This window comes from Dendrobium catenatum, unplaced genomic scaffold (genome assembly GCF_001605985.2).
Source record: "Dendrobium catenatum unplaced genomic scaffold, ASM160598v2 fragScaff_scaffold_600, whole genome shotgun sequence".
Lineage (NCBI taxonomy): Eukaryota > Viridiplantae > Streptophyta > Magnoliopsida > Asparagales > Orchidaceae > Dendrobium > Dendrobium catenatum.
The window spans coordinates 287,383-311,086 of NW_021319062.1; the positions used below are offsets into that span (position 1 = coordinate 287,383).

The 23,704-nt window shown below is 33.6% G+C and overlaps 1 protein-coding gene across 1 annotated transcript in view; it reads left to right on the forward strand.

Moving 5' to 3' along the window:
• LOC110101543 (protein fluG) overlaps window positions 1–23,704 on the forward strand; it is an 84,437-nt gene that overhangs the window by 5,040 nt on the left and 55,693 nt on the right. The window contains exons 2-5 of the mRNA XM_020829474.2: window positions 9,806–10,057; window positions 11,872–11,939; window positions 16,179–16,294; window positions 16,402–16,507. Coding sequence (XP_020685133.1) covers window positions 9,806–10,057; window positions 11,872–11,939; window positions 16,179–16,294; window positions 16,402–16,507 — 542 coding nt within the window. The remainder of the gene's footprint in view (window positions 1–9,805; window positions 10,058–11,871; window positions 11,940–16,178; window positions 16,295–16,401; window positions 16,508–23,704) is intronic.

The window sequence follows — 23,704 nt, forward strand, 5'->3', positions numbered from 1 at the left end:
TTCTACATCAAGGGAATTAAGAACTTTGGCTTATTGACCAGGTGAAATGAATTAGCACTAAGCTCGTAGTGGGTGAGTGATATTTAGGAAAAATTCATAAGAGATTATTAGTCCTACCTTGGAAATACTTAGGTTTCATGGAATGTCAAGAAGTAACCCATCGTCGCTCAATCATCTATTGATGCCCAGCATAGAACTTTAGGCATTGTTACTACTGACATTTTCTGATTTCAACATCTTATCCTAAATTTTTTGAATTTATATAACTTACCCTACAACTCCATCCATATTGTGACAACAATTTAGCGATGCACTCACCCACAACTTGGTCTTTTATGCTTGCTTGAAACACATAGAGGTCGATTATCACTTTACTTGTGAACATATCATTTCGAATGAAATTACAATAAAACAAAATACTTAACAAGATCAAACAATAAACACTTAAATTTTCTTCGACACTTGTATTCAGCATCGATGAGACAAGTTGGCAATTTAATTCGAATTGATCAACTTGAGGGGAGATAATAATTGCTATAACAAATCCAAGCAATCATAGATATGGGAGCAACCATTACTTGTGCCAGTCTGCCCAGTCCAGCATTACTGTTCTTAGAAAATTGCTCAAGCAGTTGTATCCCTCTAAGCAAATTAGATTATAAAGGTCTTACAGTGGCACTGCCTACTTGCATCCATCCATCTGTTCATCCATTCATCAATCCAACTAACCAATCTAACATCTCTCTTTCTTTCATATTGATGTAGATGTTACACAACAGAATTATTTTAATGATGATGATGTAATCAGAGGCAATGTGTGCACAACCTAGAGGAGAGAGAAAACAAGAGGAAATGGCACATAATATTAAGAGAGTCTAATTTCTCTTACTTATTTTGTGTAAGATTTGATTTTAATTTTCCAAGATGGCGGTTACTTAACTGGAGATTCATTCATACTTGATTCTAAGATGGTTGCTATCTAACTCAAGCTTCATAATTAATTCTTCCTATCTACCACCTCATATTGTAATTATAAAAGGGAAAAATAAATTGTTGCAAGCATTCAACAACCACAAACAAATAAAGAGAAGGAGAAAAGAGGAAAAGAGAAGGGAAGGGATGAAAAAGCTCTTGCAACAAAGAAGAGAGAAGTAGCATCAACTTTTTATCCTCCGTATCCAACCCTTGTTTTCACAAGAGTGGTTGTGTTTCTTCACAATCGTTAACATAGACAAAGTGATATATTTATTTTTATTTATATGAAGCATAAACTCTCCATGCACCTGTTTTAAAAATGGAATATTTGTTCTTTATGTGACCATAAATGTAAGTGAATATTACCAAACCATATAATCTTGTGTTGTTTGTGTTTGAGATATTTGATGTGTGTTTTCTAGTATTTATTTGATTTTCTTTGAACTTTCATCACTATCGTAATATCTATTATTTAAGATTTGGTCTAAAGGGCTTTCAGATTAGGGTATGGTGGACAAGAAGATCAAAAGCAATAAGTTCAATGGGAGGAACTTCAGGCTATGGAAGATGGAAATGAAAGACTCTCTATATATATAAAAAAAAAACTCCATTAACCATTTAAGGGAGTAAATTTGTAGTCAATTGAGTATGAAGAGTGTGAGTTGATGAACAGATAATATGTAGCGGTCATTTACCTACCTCTTAGCATGAATGTTGCAGCATTCTTAGTGTGAACACATAATTGGCATCATGTGACGCGCTTAGACGTGTATGAATCGCCCTTTGTAGTCAATAAGGATTCATTTCATAATCATTAAAAGAGAAATTAGACCGAAAAGGCTGGAGTAGTATAAAGATGTATGGGGGTCAGCCCAATCCCTTCCTTAGAAGGATCCTCATATTACATCACTTTCATTGATATCAGCATCAAAGGTTTATGTTTATTTTATTAAAAATAAACTTGATGTGTTCATCGGTTTACCTCTTTTGTGAAGGGGAAGAGATTGGTGGAAAATTTTGGAGATAAAATTAAGTGTTTAAGATCTGATATTTCTTGAGAATATGTTTTAATAAATTTTAAAAAATTGTTGCATCACTCATATAATTCATATGGGGAGAACAGTCTTAGGGCTTCACATCAAAATGAAGTAGCTGTGAGTATGAATAAAACTCTCAATGAATGTGAAAAGAAGATGAGATTACATACCAGCCTTCCAAATACCTTTTGGGTAGATGATGTAAACACAAATGATATTTGATTAATTGAGGATCATCAGTTGCACTGAACTTTCACCTTCCTAAAATAGACTGGATTGGGAACGAAGCATGCTTACCAGATTTTGAGGTTTTTAGTTGCCTATCATATGTTTATGTTGATTAGATCATTAGAAATATATTTGATCCAAAATCTAAGAAGTTGTGCTTTACTGGATAGGGATGAGATGAGTTTTGATATAGTTTATGGTATAGTGCAGGCAATAGTATTGTCAAAAGTAGAAATATTACATTCAATAATTCTGTATCGCACAAAGATAAGTTAAACAATAATGTGAAAGACACTTTCCTTTTTCTAGGCTCCGAGTAACCTTCCTTCACTCCATGTTATATAGGTAAAAATGATTATGTGAATTGGGAGCTTGCTATGAAAGAAGAAATAGAATCTTTTTATGGAACAAAACTTGGATGTTGATCAAACTGTGTAAAAAAGCTATTGTAAGACAAATGAATATATAAAATGAAGGAAAAACATAGAGAAACCAAAATGTATAACTCAAGGCTTATTGTTATGGGTTCCAATAGAAAGAAGCAGCAGGGGCAGATTTGTACTTTGAACAATGGATTTAAGATATCGTTCTTCTATAGTGACTTGATGGACGACATCTATTTGATATAACCAGATGGCCTTGTTGAACCTGTTAAAGAAAGCCTTGCGTGCATGTTAAATGAAAGCTTTTATGACTTGAACTATGCGCCTCATTAATAGCACCAAAAATTTGATAGGTTTATGCACAAGATCGAATTCAACCGGTGTAATGCCAATCACTGTTTCTATGTTAGTATATTATTTTATTATTGTATATGGATGACATGTTAATTGCAAGGACTGATATTAAAAAAATAAATGATCTAAGGAGAAAACCGTTAAATGAGTTTGACATGAAGGATTTAGAAAAGCAAAAAAAAAAAAAAAAAAATAAAAAAAAAAAAAAAAAAAAAAAAAAAAAAAATCGAGATGAGAATATATCTTAACAAAGTCATTGGCACACAAAATCTTGTATTAAACATATTTAATCTGCTAAATGCAAAGACTGTATATTGCTTATTAGTCATTTTAGATTTTCCAAAGAACATAAGCCATAAAATAAAATGAAGAGAAAAAAAGCATATAGCTGAAGTACTTGACGTGTTAGCCGTTAGATCACCTATGTGCAATGGTATACACAAAAGTAGATGCTACACAAGCAGTGAGAGCAGTTAGTGGATATATGTCAAATCTGTAAAAAGAACATTGCCAAGTCGTGAAGTGGATATTGCGCTAACTAAAGGGTATGATCAATTATTCTCTTAATTTTAAAAGAGCTTACTTAGAACTGCATGGCTATATTGATTAAAATATAGGAATCTAGATGCAAGATCAAATACAGCCAGTTACATCTACACCTTTAGTGACACCATTATCAACTGGGTGTTATAACTTCAAAAGATTGTCGTAATATCAACCCCAAAAGCTAAATATATCACAATCACCGAAGCCATCAAGGAGATGGTTTGGCTAAAATATTTTTTAAAATTATTAAATAAATCTCAAAAACATCATTCTATTTTGTGATAATCAAAACGATATTCACTTAGTAAAGGGCACCATCTTCCATTCTTGGACAAATCACATACAACATAAATATCGGGATATACACAACTTACTTGAAGTTGATACCTTACAACACGTCAAAATTAAAAGAAGTAGAAAACCCTTTGTTGATATGCTCACAAAATTTGTATTTGCTAAAATATTGGGGCTTTATAAAAGCTCAGTTAACCTCTGACAATGTGATGTAGAACTATATGCTTTAAAATGACAAAATAAGAATTTGCAAGAGTTCTTGAATTAAGCATGTAAGATTACCACTATTAGCAATCAAAATGACGATAGAAAATAAAAGAGGGGTGCCTACGTTTAGGCTAAGCCACATACCAAACACTTGGAGATTCAAAACAAGTAGAAATTCAATAACATGAAAAGTAAATAGGTTTCAACAAAATCTCTAATCTAACACTTAGATTAGAAGCATATAAAGTGTATTTAATCCTACGTTTACTAAGCTTTGGCAATGGCGAAACGAAAACCTACGTTTACTAAGCTTAGGCAAAGGTGAAGCTCGGCTCCTTGTGAATCGTCATCACCTACAAGGTTAGAGGATTAGGAAAGTAATCAAAAAGGAGGAAGAAGTTCACCCTTATCGCAACCCGGTAGCAAGTCGTGAGATGTTGAAGAAGTTTGTCGTAGCTCTCTTGAAGATTCAACTTTGTCGAACCTGGCAACAAGTAGTCAAGATGTAAAGACGTCGTCGTTGCTCCCCTTGAAGGCTACTCGTGAGAGGGAGGAGATTATCTTGAGAAGTCAAGAGGAGAAGAGGGATGGAGGTGGCCGGCTAGGGATGAGGGCACGAGAGAGAAATTTGGCTCAGATTTTTGTAAGAGAAGGTTGAGGGAAATCAAGTATTTGTTTCCCTAATTGATCCCTTTACTTTGAAAAGGATTTGGATATATTTAGGTAAGGGTGGGGGCGGCTAAGAAAGGGGGAAAGAGGATTTGAAATCTTTCCATAGGGGAAGAGCTTTAAGTTGGAAATTAATTAGGAGGTGGGGACCCATTAAGGGGCCGGCAGCATGTAGAAAGAGAGGGAGAGGTTTGGGAAATAAATTCAAGCCTTCTTAATTGGGATTATTAAATTAGGAAAGGCTTAATTAATTCCCAAAGAATTTTAAAATCTAAAGGGATGAAATTTGGAAACTTTCCTAAATTAGGATTGGTATTTTAGGTAACAATTTCAAATTCAAATGAATTTGAATTTGTAAATTAATTGAGTTACCTAAAATATTTAAACCCACTTAGGAAGGTTGTAATTGCAAGCATTAATGGAGAACCCAAAGGGGGCCGGCGGCTATGGATTTGGAAGAGAAATTAAGGAAGCTATTAGTGCTTCCTAGTGCTTCCTTAAGTCATGGGCATAAATTTAGGATGGAATACTTTATCCTAATTTAACTTTAATTCAATAGGCAAGGATTTGAAAAGTTTCCTAAAATAGGAGTGATATTTTAGGTAATTTTTCAAATTCAAATTATTTGAATTTGAAAAGTTAACGAGTTACCTAAATTAATCAACCCAGCTAGGAAAGGAATCAATGCAAGCAAGGATGGAGGGAAAAAGCTAAGGGGGGAGTGGCTTGGGTTCGGTTGAATGAAGGGCGGGCGGTGGGGTGTGGCTTTGGATAAGTGGGCCGGTGGTTGTAGTGGGGGATGGAGGGTGGTGGCTTGAGGTGGTGGTGGGAAACGTTGGCTGGCGGCAAGGTGGGTGGCTAGGAGCTCCGACGACTAGGAGGAAGAGGGATTAAAAGAAAAGAACAATAAAACTAACCATGAACCCGGCCGTCTCCAAGGTTGGTGGGTGATCCGCTTTCCCTCTCCTAGGGATCTCTCTCTCTCCAAGCACTCTCAAGAACTCAAGCAATAGCACAAAATTTTCTTATCATTTAATCATTAACTTTTGAAGAGCAACATGAGGGCTATAAATAGCCTCGTACAAGAATGACACAAAATAAGAAAGACGACAATGCCCTTAGGGCTTACATATGACCTCCCTTAAGTAAGGGGTAAAGCGGGAAAACAATTAAAACATAAACAAAAATAAATAACATAATAAAAGACAAATACATGAAAATGACTCAAAACTACATCGACTCGATCGTGGCCGTAGACCGACGGCCACGCCTCTAATATACGATTCATGCTCTGATCCCCATCACAATGATGAGGGGTAAAGCGGGAAAATAATTAAAACATAAATAAAAATAAATAACATAATAAAAGACAAATACATGAAAATGACTCAAAACTACATCCTCGATCGTGGCCGTAGACCGACGGCCACGCCTCTAATATACGATTCATGCTCTGATGTCCCCATCACAATGATGATATGAATATGTTGCATAGGGATGTGTCCATACATGACCACCAAGTTGGTTTATTGAAAATTCACACTTCAACTGAGAGCTTGTTAAATATGAAGTCTAATTTCTACCACCTTTCATGGATAATGTTTGGTCTTGATTTTCTAAGATGATGGTTACCTGAGTCAAGCTTCATTTATAGTTATTTTTTCACACGTATCACTCATATTATAGAAGGGAATAAATCAATGTTTATAAGTATCCCACAACCACTAGCAAATAAAGAGAATTAGATAAGAGAAAGAGAGAAGGACAGATATGAAGAGATATTGTAGTAGAGAGGAGAGGAGAAGAGAAGAAGAATTGGGATCAATGTTTTATTCTCCAAATTCATCCCTCTTCTTCACAACAACAGGTTGCATTCCCTTTTAGTCATAGCACAATCAGAGTGGTATTTTTGTCATTATTCATATGAAGTGTAATATTTCCATGTACCTCTTTTGATTGCCGTGTGATCATGAACTTATGTGAATCCCACCAAACCTGATAATCTTGTGTTGGAGGTTTTTGTCGTTTTTGTTCTCTTGTCTCATCTAGTTTTTCTTGAAGTATTATCATTATAATAGCATATAATCCGCTGGGGGGGGGGAGGGTTGAGCAACCATACTTTGATTTCACTATTCTTCAATTTATCCTTATATATTGCAATAATGCTTCTTAATGAATTTTCATAATCTTCAATACTAGTATGGAAAGATATGTTGTGTCCTAAATACATATTTAAATCTTACATATATATTTTTTTGACATGAACATATGGCGATGATTTGCTTGGAGAAGAGGCGATGGACTTGTATAAATTCATTGTGGTCAAAAGGACACAGATACGGATACGATACATGTTAATTATTCAAAATATTGGACACAAATACGGGTTCTACATGATATTATAATTTATATATTTTAAAAATAGTGTATAAAAATTGAATAAGTATAATATTAAAAATAATTTAGAAGTAATAAGTTATTTAACTAGAAATTGTCCTTGAAATGATTAATATTAGGATGCTAAGAGTTGGGCGTCAATTTTGTGTATCAGTCATCAATTGAGGAAACAACAATGCTGAATGTTTAAGACACTCGTGTCGAACACGGGTGGCCAATTTGTATTAATTTTTTTTTAATTAGACACATTTTCGGTGTATACGATACGTGTCGGAGGTGCATGTCGTGTCAGACACTGTAGGCTTCTTTGAGAAGAAGCGTCGGTACATCATAGTGTTGAATTAGAAGAGGGGGAGACTTATTATTATGATTTTACTTTGATTTATTATGATCTTACTTTGATATTAGTATGCTACTTATTATTTTATATTTTTAATTAATTAATAATTTAATTGTGAAATTTATGTCTCAAAACTCTTTGAGTCTTATGCCTCATTTTATAGATAGAAAACACCTCAATAGTTGATTGCATAATTTTAAACCTTGGGTTGATATACTAAGAAGGGGGTGAAGCGGTGATTTTAATACTTTCTTATAAATTTCAAAATAAGTATGATTAAATTATGAATGAAAGTAAGTAAATGTGTAATTGAAAAGTAGATAACTAGACAATACGAAAATGATATTTATGAAGTTTGACCTCAATTGGCCTATGATTGCGCTTAACACCCTCTTGGATTAGGATTACACTATTCAGAGTTCCTATCACAAGCTCAACTAACTCTTCTGCTCTTCAAGTCGATAGAGAAACAATCACAACCTAATAGGCTACTTCAACCGGTGAGCACAACCCAAAACTAAAGTACAACAATTGAAAGAATGCTAACTCTTCTATGTCTTGGCAAAAAATAGAAGAACAAAATAAATTCCGAAATGAAAACAATATTTAGGGTAGTATTGAATTGACCTAGTTCTTGGTGACCTAAAGACCCCTAGATTTGATGCAAGCCCTAGGTGGCTGGATAACTTAGTTAACCTTGACAGCTAGCTACTACTAGTTGCCCCAAGCTTGGTCAATTGAGTAAGTTCTCATATTAGGCCCTCCATTGGACTTAGGTGAGCTCAATTGGATACTAATCTTAGACCTGGGTGGCTAGGTCAACTTAATATGACCTATATATTATCATTGTATGAATTAAAACAATCTTCAAGATATTGGCTGATAAGATTCACAAAATCCATGCTAGTTTTTGTCAACCATCAAAACAATTCAGTCCATGCTTTTTTTTTGAAGAAACAACATTGGAATATCATTCCACTGTATTGTGGATGCATGGTGGTTACAAGAAATGATCTAAATAAAGGAAAGCTCTGCTGAATTACTTGTCCAAAGATTTTAAATTGAAATATTTAGACTTACTAAAATATTTTCTTTGTGTCTTGATCCAATAAATGAATATTTTTGTCTCAAAGAAAATACGCTTTAGATCTTTTACCACAGATTGGAATGCTAGCATGTCAACTACTAGATAGGTGATAGAAGAAGGATTGAAGTTATGTGTTTAGTTGGACCATGTTCCGATTGATATGGGGAGATACCAATGATTTGTTGGGAGACTAAATGACCAACGTGCTTAGCTCACATAAAACCAGATCAATCAATTTGTATGTAAACTTGGAGAACAACATATGAATGTTATTATATACATTTTAAGGTACGGTGAAGCTTGCTCTTGTAAATTCAATTTTGTTCTCTGAAAAATGAAGATCATGCAAATGTACATGACTGATGTGAACTAGGTTGTATCATATATGACAGGTGATCTACTTTAGGATACTTTACCTGCATGGTTGGTAATCCCATGATATGGACGAGAAAGAGACTAAATGTTGTTGCTCGGTTAAGTGCAAATACTAAATTTAGAGGTATGACATTTAGAATTTGTCATTACGGCTAGGATATCTCTTATAGGATTTTGTTTCTCTACCTGAGCAACTAGAGCAACCAATCTAACTATTTTGTGACATTAAAGTTGTGTTTAACATTGCACATAATCCATTATAATACTACAGTACATATTATGGCTAGATAGATAGTTGGATGAAAAGATCATCGAGTTATCTATGATCTGATCAGAAAGTTGCCTATGATCTGGTCAGAATATAAGTTGACTGAATTTAGTCACCAATGCCATTTCAAATTTAGCGTTCTCAAAAATTTTCAGCAAATTGGGCATTTGTGATATCCATGCGAAAGGTGATATAGTATGGATATTAGCTATAATATCGTTGCATCATTCCTAAATATTTTTCATAGTTGAGGAAGTAGATTGCTATAAATTTGTGCTTGTTTTTTTGGGAAGTGTATTGTTGTAACTGGGTTGGATTGCTTGATTGAAGTGTGTATGGTTCTCTGCATATTGCTTGTTTATGGGTAGATCAAATATGCAGGAAAAAACATACCTATCATGCTTAAAAGATAAACATCGATCAGGTTTGTGGAAAGACATTGCAAAAAGGTGTATCTTTCTGTAATCAATTCCCATAAATGTTCTTGTTTGACTCTTATGAAAATTCTTCGTTTTGTTCCGCTACTTTACTGCATTGGCAATTTCCTTTTTGTCCGGCTTTGTTTTATTTTGATCTATCAGTGGATTATGATATTTGTGATATTATTTTAACAAACTGTTGACACTATTTTACTCCTAACTGCAGAGGAATGTGAGAGATATTGCCAAATTGTACAACTGTGAGGCATCTTTTGATGCAGTGGATAGGCATAGAAAATCTACTGGGATAATTTCTGTTGCTTCAAGATGCTTTGATGCTGCAAATATATCTACTATATTCATAGATGACGGGATTAAATTTGACAAAATGCATGATTTGGAGTGGCATAGACGTTTTGGTCCAGTGGTTGGGAGAATATTAAGAATCGAGCATTTAGCGGAGACAATTCTCAATGACGTGAGTATTCAGTTTTATTTGGCTGGCTCGCTATTTTTTCTCCTAGAATTGTCTATTTCTTGTTGGGCTTGTACTGAGCAAGTAATAAGTTTCTTTGATCTCTACAAATACCCTTATAACTTTGAATGACTTTGATGAGATAATGAAGCCTAATATGTCAGCCATTAGATATAAAAAAACCTAATTGATTTATTTCTTCCCAGACTGAAGCATTTGAATGAATTGAGATTAGATATTGATGTAATGCAAGTTTCTTCATTGATAATTATGAGTTTTTATGTTTTCGTCTTTATTTGTATTTAAATTAATTATTAGCATAATATTAGGCAACATATGTGTCTATTTACTTCCAAACATATTTCTTATGTGTAATAAGGTCATCTTATTTCCTTCCATATTAATCTTAATGTATTTTTTATCTTTATTTATATTTAAATTAGTTATTAAACTAATTATCAAGCATCACATATATTCATTTAGTTTTAAACATATTTCATTTATATAATAAAGACATTTTTTCCCTTTGATGGTAGTCTTAATTATATTTTAGGCTAGTATTATGAGCTCTAAGACTATATAAGGTGTTCTAGTTTTGTGTTATGAATTATTGCATGATTTATTGAGATTTGAAATTTCTTGTCATTTCCCCTTTGGGGATTCTTTCACTTCTAGTATTTCTACTTGCTAGTTTCTCTACCCCTTACATTTCTCCTCTTGAGGTATTTATTAGTCTAACATTTTAACCATTTTTTTCTCTCTATCTGTTTGGTTCTTTTTTTTTTTTAATATCTTTTTGTTTTTGTCATGGATGTTCTCACTAAACATTGCAAGAGGTTGTACCTTGGTGTATGCTTTTTGCTGATGAGATTCTTCTTATTGATAAGACTAGAGAGGGAGTTGAAGATAAACTTGAATTATAGAGGTCAACTTTAGAGTCTAAAGGATTTCGTTTGAGTAGATCTAAAACTGAATATATGGAGTATAATTTTAGTAATAATAGTTATTGTGAGGGGGATTGTGCCTTTGGGTGATCAAGTCATTAATAAGAGTTCACCTTTTAGATATATTGGGTCTATTGTTCAGAGTGATGGTGAAATAGATGGGGATATTATTAGTAGAATTCAAGTTGGATGGTTGAAGTGGAAAAATGCATCGAGCTTGTTGTGCGATAGAAAAGTCAAAGTTCTATAAGATGGTGGATAGATCTGCAAGGCTTTATGGTGCAGAATGTTGGCCATTAAAAGAGAAACATAATATTAAGTTAAGTGTTGCGAAGATGAGGATGCTCAGGTGGATGAGTGGCTTTACTCTTAGAGATGGGATATAAAATGAGCATATACGTGAAAAGGTTGGAGTAGCTCCAGTGGAAGATAAGATTTTAGAAAGTTGCTTTAGATTGTTTGGTCATATAAAACGTTGGCTTTCCGATGACCTAGTTAGTTAGGAAAGTAGATGCATTAGAAATGAATTATGTTAAGAAAGGTAGAGGTAGACCTAAAAAGATTTAGTTAGAAAATATTAGAAATGACATTTCTTTATTAGATTTAAATGGGAATTTAAATTTTAATAGGGCATAATGGAGAAAAAGGATTCGTGGTAGCCGACCCCACAGTGGGATAACGGCTTGATATTATTGTTGTTGTTGTATCGAATTCTTCAAAGTCTTGTTGTATCATTCACAATCAGATATGTTGATCTTAGCTGATCTTGCATTTTTAGTGTTGTTTCTTTGTTTGTACATTGGATTATGATATTGCAATATCGCCATTAGTTGCATAATGCGTTCTGTTTTCTATGTGGTTATTGGTTTACAGGAGAGGTATCATGAATCAAATTGGACTTTGGAGTTGTTCTCTCAGATTTTTATGGGACAAATGACATCATATCCTTTGCTGTATTATTTTTGAGCTTATGGAGTAGTATTCACTGTTACATGGACTGCTGGCACAATATGTATTATTATGCAGGATTAAAATAGTCCTTGCATTCTTGGTTAGGATAGATGTTGTAAGGATGACTTGGATGTGTGCTAGTGGCCGGTGCGCATACCAAAACATCCTCACTTCACCTGAGGAGCGAGATCTTTAAATGTAAACATATAATACTAGAATTATAGCCCAACTATACTTTATCAACAGTGAATAGTTCATCATATTGTAAAGTTCCCATGGAGATATAGAACATAGCTTGTAGCATGGCGTGCTTTGTTTTAAAAATAACACAGCATTAAAAAATGATGAATAATTTAGTAAAAAAATAACAATATAAGAGAAATAAAATCCCAATGCAAAAAAAGTCACTATCAATGTCAGAAATGAACAAAATATTATTTAACTTACTAAACATAATATTATTTAACTTACTAAACATGTGCTTTTTTTTATAAGTGCTCCAAGTGCCTGTACAATTTACTAGTTTCATTTAAATTTCCAAATGATTTCATAGGAGTTTATATCATTTTTTAATTAAGGGTTTGTTAGGGTAACTTTCTCATTGCTTTATTTTTCAAACTGCTGTCACATATTCTTTTTTTAACTACTGTTTTTTTGTTGATTTTAAAAAAAATTTATGATGGGATGTTGATTTTAAGAATCAAATTTGCTAGTGTATAACTATGAGAAAGCAACTATCTATTTTTTTAAAGTTCTCTCCATATAAAGAAGAATAAAAAGAAAAAGGAAAAAATTATACGAAAAAAAGCATTTGTGAAACTCCTTAAGTAAAAGAAGCTAAATTCTTAAACATCGATGTGCCTTTTGGTATAATGGTTGAAATTTCATTAAGAAACTCCGCAGTTAAGTGTGCTCATCCAGGAGAAATTCTAAGATTGGTGACCTCATGTGAAGTTACACCAACAGGACAAATCGTGAGGCTCTTAGGCCAAAATGGGCAATATCTCGATAGTTAAGAATGTGGGCTATTACAACATTTTCCTTTTCTTGCTAAAAGAGAGAAAAATGAGAAAAATATACAATAAGCTCAAATTTAGGGTGGGGACATCCCTAATTAGTGCATAAATTTAAGGAATAACCATATTTCTCATCTAAACATAACAAAGATATCTATGTGTCATTTAATCATTTTGTTCGACACCTTAGCATACTCTACTTTAGCATTGTAGGATAAAACCCTATATGTAAAAGAAACTAAAAAATTTCTACTTTCTATAAATCTAACTTGTTACAAGAGAAGTTCTCTTGAGAGTTCTAGAAAAGAAATGAGTTAATAATGCTTATATTAAGTCATTAAAGATATGTATGCAGGAGCTATTACTTGTGTTCAAACACAAGGTGGTTTGATCATGTATTTTTCTATTTCAGTTGGATGACATCAATGATCAGGTTTAAGCCCATATCTTTTTGCTTTAGTTATGGGTGTTCTTACCAGAAATTTGAAAGAAGATGTATCATAGTGTATGCTTTTTGCGGTGATATTCTTCTTGTTGATAAGACTAAGAAAGCTTGAATTTTGGAGATCAACTTTAGAGTCTAAAGGTTTTCGTTTGAGTAGATCTAAAACAGAATATGTGAAATATAATTTTAGTAGTAATAGATCTACTGTGGGGATTGTGACTTTTGGCGATCAAGTCATTAACTAGAGTAAAAGTTTGAGATATCTCAGGTTTGTTCAAAGTGATGGTGAAATAGATGGGGATATTGTTAGTAGAATTTATGTTGGATGGTTGAAAATGGAGGATTGCATGGGTAGTATTGTGTGATAGGAAAGTACCCCTCAAAGTTAAGGGAAAATTCTATAAGATGGTGGTGAGACCTACAATGCTTTATGGCACAAAATATTGACCATTGAAAGAGAAGTATAAAATTAAGTTAAGTGTTGCAGAGATGAGGATGCTCAGGTGGATGAGTTGCTTCACCCCTTGAGACAAAATACAAAATGAGTATATACATGAAAAGGTTATAGTAACTCCAGTGATAGAAAAGATTAGAGAGAGTTGCCTTAGATAGTTTGGTCATATAAAACATCTTTTTTGGGATGATCTGATTATGAGAGTAGATGTATTAGAGTTGGCCTATATCAAGAAAGGTTGTGGTAGACCTAAAAAGATTTGGTTAGAAAATATTAGAAATAATTTTCTTTTATTAGATTTAAATGAGAATTTGACTCTTAACTGGACACATTTGAGAAAAAAGGATTTATGTAGCCGACTCTATGTAGTGGGATAAAGACTTGATACTGTTGTATAAACTTGACTTGTTGCTCATTTTGATGAAAGAACATATTGATTTACATGAGAGCTGAATTTAGGAATGAAAATACTCTAATTATATTATGTCTAAATCCCAACAAAATTTTCTTATTCATACTAGTAGTTTAAATAAGTAAATCAACGAATAAATGAGTAAAATGAAATTGAATAACAAAATTGCATGCCATTTGAATTTGCATTATAGCATGCACAGAGCACGCACAGAGAACGCACATAACACATTATTTTGCTTTGGTATGCCTTGCCATTCAAATAGTGTATGTGGTGTGCAACGTTATGTTATGGTTAGCACATGCTTATTTCATCCCAAATATTTTACTCAAGATCGTCGGTGAAACAAATTATAGTAACAAGATAATTTAAAGCTAAATAATCTTTAGTTAGAAAATAGGTAAACTTTGATTAAAATTCTAACACATCACATTTATGTTGTTTTAAATCCTTAAACTGGTGATGAAATTGATTTTTGTATTTATCAAATGATAAATATTGTTCCTTAACCTTGCACACCAGTCCATGGAGATTGTATAGCAACACCCCTGCTAGTTTTGATTTTGCACATTCAACACTTTGAGAATCAAACAAATTTTATTTTTTCATTTTCCAAATTATTGATCCACCTTGAAATTTATTTACAATTATACTTCCCATTCAAATGCAGGAGTGTTATTTTGAATCTGATTGTATTATTTTAGAACCATGACGTCCTCCTTTCTATTTAATTCACATCATTGATTAATGTTTTCTAGTCGACATTGGAATGCATAAGCTTGGATATCAATTTGATGTAGTATGATTTACGATTAAGTTTTCTTAATACAACTAATACTGTGTAGTGTGAGCATATACGATAGAAATTGAAGATTGACATAATAATAGTCACCAATAATTCAATCACCTGCTTTCTTTAAATGTAAACATGGAATGCTAGAATTATAAACCAACTGATAATGAAATGATCAAAATTATTTGAAAAATTTAGTGAGGAATTGGAACCAAGTAAAAATTACATGAATTTGATTTCTGCAAATTAGGTTTTCACGTGTTAAATTTTAATCAAAATTAAGATCGCTAAACAAGTTACTATCAAATAATATAGATGAAATCGAATAAACTACAAAATTGAAAAATCAAGATAAATCTGACCTTATGTTAGCATACGGATATGACATACTTTGGATTAAGAGGTTGTAGTTGTAGTGCAATCAAAGGTATCCCAATTCCCACATCTCTTGCACACACAAGATTGAATTTAGAAAGGGAAATTTTCTTCAAGCCAAAAGTTTCTAATTACAATCCTTGGAACAATTATTTATAGACTCCTTGTTTCCCAAGCTAGCATATGGTTGACATAGTATTCTGTTAATTCTAAGTTTAACTTAAATTTAAACTATAATTTGAAATTTCTAAATTCCCATCCAAAGTCGAAACTGTGAAAACTTGAAGTCTGCAACTTCATGAAACTCCCCAATTTGAAAGCCAAGGATTTGGATAGCCTACCAGAAAGCCACAACTCACAAACCCTTTGCTAAAAAATCTTGATGCAGTCCACCTGCAAACCGCTAATAGTCACAATAATCTATGGTTTAAACTGAAGCAACCACTGCTCATATCCTAATGATAAGCCCAAAGTAATTCAAACTCCACCGCAAAATTTCAACTAATTTCAATTTTGCACGACCCAAGGAAACTGGCTGCTAAATAATCCCCAACACTGCCTCCAGCTGGTAGAGATTCCACGCCAGGCTTTGCTTCAACCTTGTTTTGTATGCCATGCCTCGTCGGCAAAGGTTGCAGTTAGCTGCCTTATTGGATAATGTGTTGCATGAAATCGTGATTGTTCTATTATTTATTTTTTTACGTCAATTACTATTTCCTCAGCTTCTATGACACAGTTGTTGATAAGATTGTTGCAATGAAAAGTATAGCTGCTTATAGAAGTGGTCTAAAGATAGATACAAATGTTAGCAAGATACTTGCTGAGGAAGGTCTTCTCCGAGACTTGCATGGTAACTTACCATGTATTTGCATATCAGATATGTTTTATTGGGATATTATGAGTAATTTTACTGGTTTACCAGTTTGCGTGACCATTATAAACTTATATATTTGGCAGACAGGAAACCTGTTCGGATAAAGAGTAAAGGCTTTATTGATTACATATTCACATTGAGCCTAGAAGTTGCTCAGTCCTTCAACTTGCCTATGCAGATTCACACAGGGTAATGCTTATCATTTACTTCTACACATATTTTTTGTTGACATTATTATTTATAGATATGCCACAGATTTTTGACTTTGTAACCTAACATCTTCTTGAAAACGCACAATATAGCATGGCCGCTTTATTTTAATTCTTTGTTTTTTTAATATATTTTTTTAATCTATTAGTTTTATATATTGTCAAGACATCCATTTGCCCAAATCTATAAGTTTTATATATCTTCAAAGTTGCAGCGTGACTGCAAACGCACGCAAAATCATCATAAACGACCTTGGACATTATCATCTCATTTGAGTGTTGAGAGCCTTCACATCCTAAGCATGGAAAACCATCTGCAAACAGAAGATGTTCGTACATTTTGTAGATACTTACATGTTGACTCAACTTTTGAATCGAGTCGACTCAGATTTCATAAAGTTTAAAATTTCAACTTAATATTGACCCGAGACGATTCAGTTAAATTAAATTTGACTAATTAATTCAAAGACAACTCAATTTTTGGCTCAAGTTAGCTTGAATCATTGAAATTGAATCAAATTTTTTCAATTCATTCATTCGATTCAACTTTAATTTTATTAATTTGAATTGAATCGAGCCAAATCTCATCAAATTAATTCATGCAAGTTGAATCGACTCATACTGAGACGAATTGAGCCACTTCACATCAAATTAAATTAAATCAAGTCAAATTGAGTTAAATTAAGCTGAACTGAGTCAAGTTAAATCCAAATTGGCCTATCTGGTTGACCCAAGTTCTGTTTTGATCTTCTTAAGCCTTTCCAGATTTAGGAGGGAATTGGAGGAGGGCTGTTTGGGTATTTCTTGTTTGTTGTATGCTTTAAGTAGGGGTTTGTTTTTTTTTCTAGGGTTAGGGTTATGTGTTGTTTGTTGAAATTAGATTGTTCTTATGGTGTTTGAGCTCTTGCCGACAACTAGAGATTTGGGAGAGACAGATCTTTCTCTCCAATTGAAGTTTCACTTGTATCTTGTATTTTCTTTCATAAAACTTTCAATCAAAAATTGTACTTTTGTGTTCTATTCCTGGTTTTCTTGTCGTTGATTTTTTGAAATAGTTGAAATTAGATTTCATCCGAGGCTTTTCCTAAATTTCTAAATGACACTTCTTATCAGATAGCTGAATCATGAGAGAGGGGCTGCTGTGACTTTTATTTTTCATAATCAAGAGAGGAGGAGATTATTCTTGTGTGAAAATCCTAAACCAAGCAAGTCTTCATTCTCAGGTTTCTAGAAATTTGGCTTGTTTTCTTTCCTTAAGCCTTTAAAATTTGAGAGCAGCCTTTTCTGGAGTGGTGGCTTTTATTTCGTTTTCAAAAATCAAGAGAGACATAGGGTTGCTGCTACGTCAGTTTCCATAACCAATAGAAAGAGAGAGAAAAGCTTGTACGGGCAGTTGCCATGCTAAATATTTTGCTAACAGAGTTTTGATCCTTTTATGAGTCAAGTATTATAGCTGCGCGTGTGAAGATGAACGTGATCGACAAGACGAGATTGCATGCAAGCGACATGAGCTTTTTCTTGTTGATTTTTTTATCTCGTTTTTCTGAGAGAAAAAAGTGAGATGTCCTCTCTTTTTTGGTGAAAGAAGATAAGGTTGAGAGGAGGGCTAGAGATAGAGAGACATGTTTTTCTATCTGTTTAGAAAGAGAAAAAGGGGGTTAGTGAGGGAAATGAAGTTCTTTTTTGTTTGGAGAGAGAAAGAAAGGATATTTTTTGATAGTTCTCTCTCTATCTCTATTTAGAGAGAGAAAGAGTGGTTAGGGTGAGGGGAAGAGAGAGAGGGAGAGGTGATGAAAAAGAAATTGAGCTAAGAAAATGTCTCCCACTTTCTCTTTATTTAGGAAGAAATAGGGAATAAGGGGAGAGGAAATAGAAAATTGAGAAAGAGAAGAGAGAGAGAGAGGAGGAAGAGAAGGTGGCGAGTGGTTGGTTGGCTGGACTGGCTGCTAGCATCATGTGTAGCGGTTAATCGAACATGGGAGTGGCATTGGTTGCATTTGAAGAGGGATCGCTAGTAGAGATGGTAGCTGCTTGTGCGGGTCACATGCGAGTAAAGGAGTTAGGGGCCAGGTGTCACGACCCGACCCGGCTAGTCCGAATTAACGGGGCGGGAGCAGACAGTCGTACGGAAAAAACATCATAACATAAATATAATCATTTCATATAAAATCTTTATGACATAATTTGAATATCCTCAATACATAAAATAAGAAAGAGCCACTAAGAAAATATCAATATCATAATTATCCAAATTTGTTTCGTCTCACACAACTACTAAAAACTTAAATCATTAACAGTTACATAAGCTCCCACAAACTATACAGATACAGATCAAAGATTCAACAAAAAATATAAAACATAAATACCTTTCTTCTTCTCGAGGTCCTCTACAACGGTAGGTATACTGCCGTCTCGTAGCCATTACTTAATTATTTCTTCTGAAAAATATTTTCAAATGTAGGTTGAGCTTACTCGCTCAGCAGTTAATTCATAACTCAATTAATTTCATAAGTAGCATATAACAAAAACTTTTATAAATGAAATCAATTCATATCATTTTGCAAATCATAACATTAAAATTTTCAATCTTACTTTAATTTTCCTTTCTTTAACGTTCAATTCTTTCATTCTTTCTTTTCACCATTTTCATATGCAAATCAAATGCAAATATACTTATGTTAAATGTATACACCCGTCCCGGAAGTACCAGTGTTTGTACTGATCAGGTACAGTCAAATTTCGGCCATTTCCTTTACCATTTGGTTCCGAAGAACCCTATTACCATTTAGCTTTTTCAAGCCCCTTTATCATTTGGCTCCATAGAACCCCATTATCATTTGTTTGACACTTCCAGATCAATATGCACATGAAATCATTATTTAATTTAAATCATTCAATCATGTTCAATTGTTCTTCTTAAGCTTCATATACTTTCATGCTCATGTGTTTTTCTTATGCTTCATATGCTTTCATATTCAAGTGTTCTTCCTAGCTTCATATGCTTTCATACATATGTTTTCCAATTAATGCATAATATAGAAATATGAAATTGCAGGGTATTCTTTAAATCATTGAATATAAAGCATGAATTAAAAGTAAAATAAATACATAAAAAAATTCATTTAAGCATAAAAATACAAGCACTTATGAATTTAAATGAGGTATAAATACCTACCTTAACGACCTCAAAACAGACTTCTACGACGTACCACGTCACTCCAACACTTGACGTTCCTCTAAACAGTCAATACCTAACATTGCACATAAGATCCAAGTCACATTACATAATATTTAATTTATTTAAATTTAATTAGCATTTTCAAATTTATCAAAAATCCTACATTTTGGAACTCTAATTTTTAGTAATTTTGTCTTCTTATCACATCAAACTCTCTTCTAAACCTAATTTAATAATTAGGTTAATTATTTTCGGATTTAATAAATTAGAAAATTAAAAAAAAAAGAGTTTTTCACCAAAAATCAAATATTTTGTCATAAAATCATTCCGAAGGCTTTTATAAACAACTTTTGTAAAAGCACTTATAAAAATTAGATTTTAGTAAAAAGCCCTACTTTTTCGTTTCCCAAAATTTCTCTAAAATCTTTGATTCTATCGTTAAAATACTCCTCTAATCATTCCCTATTTCTCTCGGTTTCGGCCGAAATGAGCGAATGGGGGAGGGTGGGGAGGGTTTGGTTTGCTTAATAGGGAGAAATTGGGGTTGCCACATGTCCATGATGCCCTTACTTAAGTGAATTTGACTTAAGAAATAATTAGGGGTAAAGTTGGCATTATGAGATTTCCAAAATTTTTCTCTTTAAAATACTCCAAATTAACTATAAATTCTATACATCAATTTGATATGAATTTTGCATAGGATTTTGTAAAATTATTTCCATCAAATTCCGTTAACTTAAAAAATTTTACTTAAGTCTCGTCGCGACGCATCAAAAAGCGTACGACGACTTAGGATCGTCGTTTTCGGGTTCTATGATTCTCCCCTCCTAATAAAAAATTTCGTCCTCGAAATTTAAAAAGAATTCTCTACATTAAAGCCATATCTTAGCCAAATAAATAAGAGTGCTTCTACCTCATTTCTGATTCCTTTTCCCAGGTGGCATCTTTTTCCAAAGCACCTTAACATAAGGGATCACTCTGCTCCTCAAATGCTTAACATCATAGTCAATAATTCCCTCTGGTTTATCTATAAAGGTCAAATCTGGCTGAATATCAATTGATTCAGTACTGATCTTTTGAGTTTTATCTGAAATATATTTCCTCAAAGAAGAGATGTGGAATACATTATGTACTCCACTCATATGTGCTGGCAAAATTAATTTATAGGCCGCTTTTCCAATCCTTTTTGAAATCTCAAAAGGACCTACATATCTTGGACTCAGCTTTCCCACTTTGCCAAATCTCTTCACTCCCTTCATTGAACTGACTTTGAGAAATACAAACTCTCTAACATCAAACTCAATTGATTGGTGTTTGACATCATAATATTTCTTCTGTCTATCATGCACTGTCCTCAATCTATCCTAGATCAATTTATTTTTTTATGTAGCATCATCAACCAGATCAGCACCAATACTTTTCCTTTCCCCTATCTCAGCCCAGCTTAAAGGTGTCTTACACCTTTTTCCGTATAAAGCCTCATAAGGTGTCTACCAATACTTGCTTGGAAACTGTTGTTGTAGGAAAATTCAATCAGTGGTACATATGTCTCCCACTTACCATCAAAATTCATAACACATAACCTGAGCAAATCTTCTAAGGTCTGAATGGTTCTTTCTGACTGCCCATCTGTTTGAGGGTGAAAAGCTGTACTAAAAGTAAGTCTGGTACTCATAGCTTTTTGAACCTTCTTCTATAATCTGGAAGTGAATCTTCCATCTTGATCTGACGCTATAGTCCTTGGTATCCCATGTAAGCTGACAATATGATCAACACACAAGCTCGCCAATTTCTCAATTGAATTAGATTGTTTGATAGGTAAAAAGTGTGCAGATTTAGTCAACTTATCAATTATCACCCATAAAGCATCACATCCTCTTCTGGATCTGGGTAAACCAACCACAAAATCTATATCAATGTCTTCCCATTTCCACTCAGGTATAGGTAAGGGCTATAGAAATCCTCCTGGTTTCTGATGTTCCACCTTAACCATCTGACATGAAGTACATTTGGATACTGTTTCTGCCACACTTCTCTTCATTCCTGGCCACCAAAACTCCTCCTTTAAATCCTGATACATTTTGTTACTACCTGGATAAATGGTGTAACTAGAGTAATGAGCTTCTTAAAGGATTTCTTTCCTTAAGTCATCAACATCTGGTATGCATAATTTCCCTCTATAACGTAGCAGTCCTTCAACATCAAATTCAAAGTCTTCAGTGTGTCCCACACTAACCATATCTAGTAGCTTCTTAAAATCTGCATCATGTGGCAAAGCTTCTCGTACCCTTTCTGGAAAGGTTGACTGGATAATAGTCTGATTCAACCTCACAATTTCTGCATCATTGGGTTGAATCACTGAAATCTCTAACTTCTCCAATTCTCTAATCAACTTCTGCTGCTGTGTAATCATCTACTTTGCACTACCTGAATTCTTTCTGCTCAGAGCATCTGCAACCACATTTGTTTTACCCGGGTGATATTGAATGTCCAACACATAATCCTTAATGAGTTCTAGCCATTTCATCTGCCTTAAATTCAATTCCTTCTGGATGAAGATATACTTCAAACTTTGATGTTCAATAAAAACTTCGCACCGAACTCCGTACAAGTAATGCCTCTAAATCTTCAAGGTAAAAACTACTGCAGCTAACTCCAAATCGTGGGTTGGATAATTTCTTTCATGATTCTTCAATTGCCTAGAAGCATAGACAACGACTCTTCCATTCTGCATCAGTACACAACCCAACCTTTTATGTGAGGCATCGTTGTAAAGCTGAAATCCATCTGATCTTGAGGGGATAGTCAACACTGGAGCAGTTATCAAACACTGCTTTAACCTCTGAAAAGCTTCATCACACTGAGCTGTCCAATCAAACTTTATTGCTTTCTGAGTTAATCTGGATAGTGGCATAGCTATCTGTGAAAATCCTTCAACAAACCTTCTGTAGTAGCCTGCCAATCCCAAAAAGCTCCTAACCTCAGTCACTGTAGTTGGTCTTGGCCAATCTACTATTACTTGCACCTTATGCTGATCCACAGCTATCTTCCCATCAGTGATCACATGCCCCAAAAATTTCACTCTTCAGCCAGAATTCCCATTTAGAGAACTTAGCATACAATTCATTCCCTTTTAAGGTATGCAATACTGCCCTTAAATGATTTGCATGCATCTCTTTATCAGGGGAGTAAACAAGTATATCATCTATGAATATTATCACGAATAGATCTAAAGAGGGCTTAAAGATTCAATTCATGAGGTCCATAAATACTACAGGGGCATTTGTCAAACTAAAAGACATCACTGTAAACTCAAAATGCCTGTATCTAATACTGAAAACAGTCTTTGCAATGTCTTCCTCTCTAATCCTGAGCTGGTGATACCCTGACCTCAAATCAATCTTGGAAAACACCGAAGCACCTTCCAACTGATCAAACAAATCATTTATTCTTGAAAGAGGGTACTTATTCTTCACTGTCAACTTATTCAATTCTCTGTAATCTATACAGAGTCTTAGGCTTCTATCTTTCTTTTTCACAAAAAGAACAGGAGCACCCAAAGGGGAGGTACTAGGCCTGATGAAACCTTTCTCAAGCAACTTTTGCAGTTGCACCTTCAACTCTTGAAGTTCCTTAATTGTCATTCTGTAAGGAGTCTTAGCAACAGGTTCAACTCCTGTCACTAACTCAATAGAAAAATCTATTTCTCTACTTGGAGGTAAATCATGTAGATCATCTGAAAATACTTCTGAAAATTCCCGAACGATTGAGATGTCTTTCAGCTCTTTCTTTTTTCTTCTCTTCCTTAACATAGGTGTTTTGATTGAAAAAAAAAATATATATTTAGATATATATAGTTTTAAAAATATATTAATTTTCTTTGGGAAGATTAAATTTTTGAATTTTAAAATTGAACACGTCATTATGAACAGTATATCACCTCGGGAGATGATCATATCGTTCTCTAATGGGTTCAAATTTTAGAATTTTAAATTTATC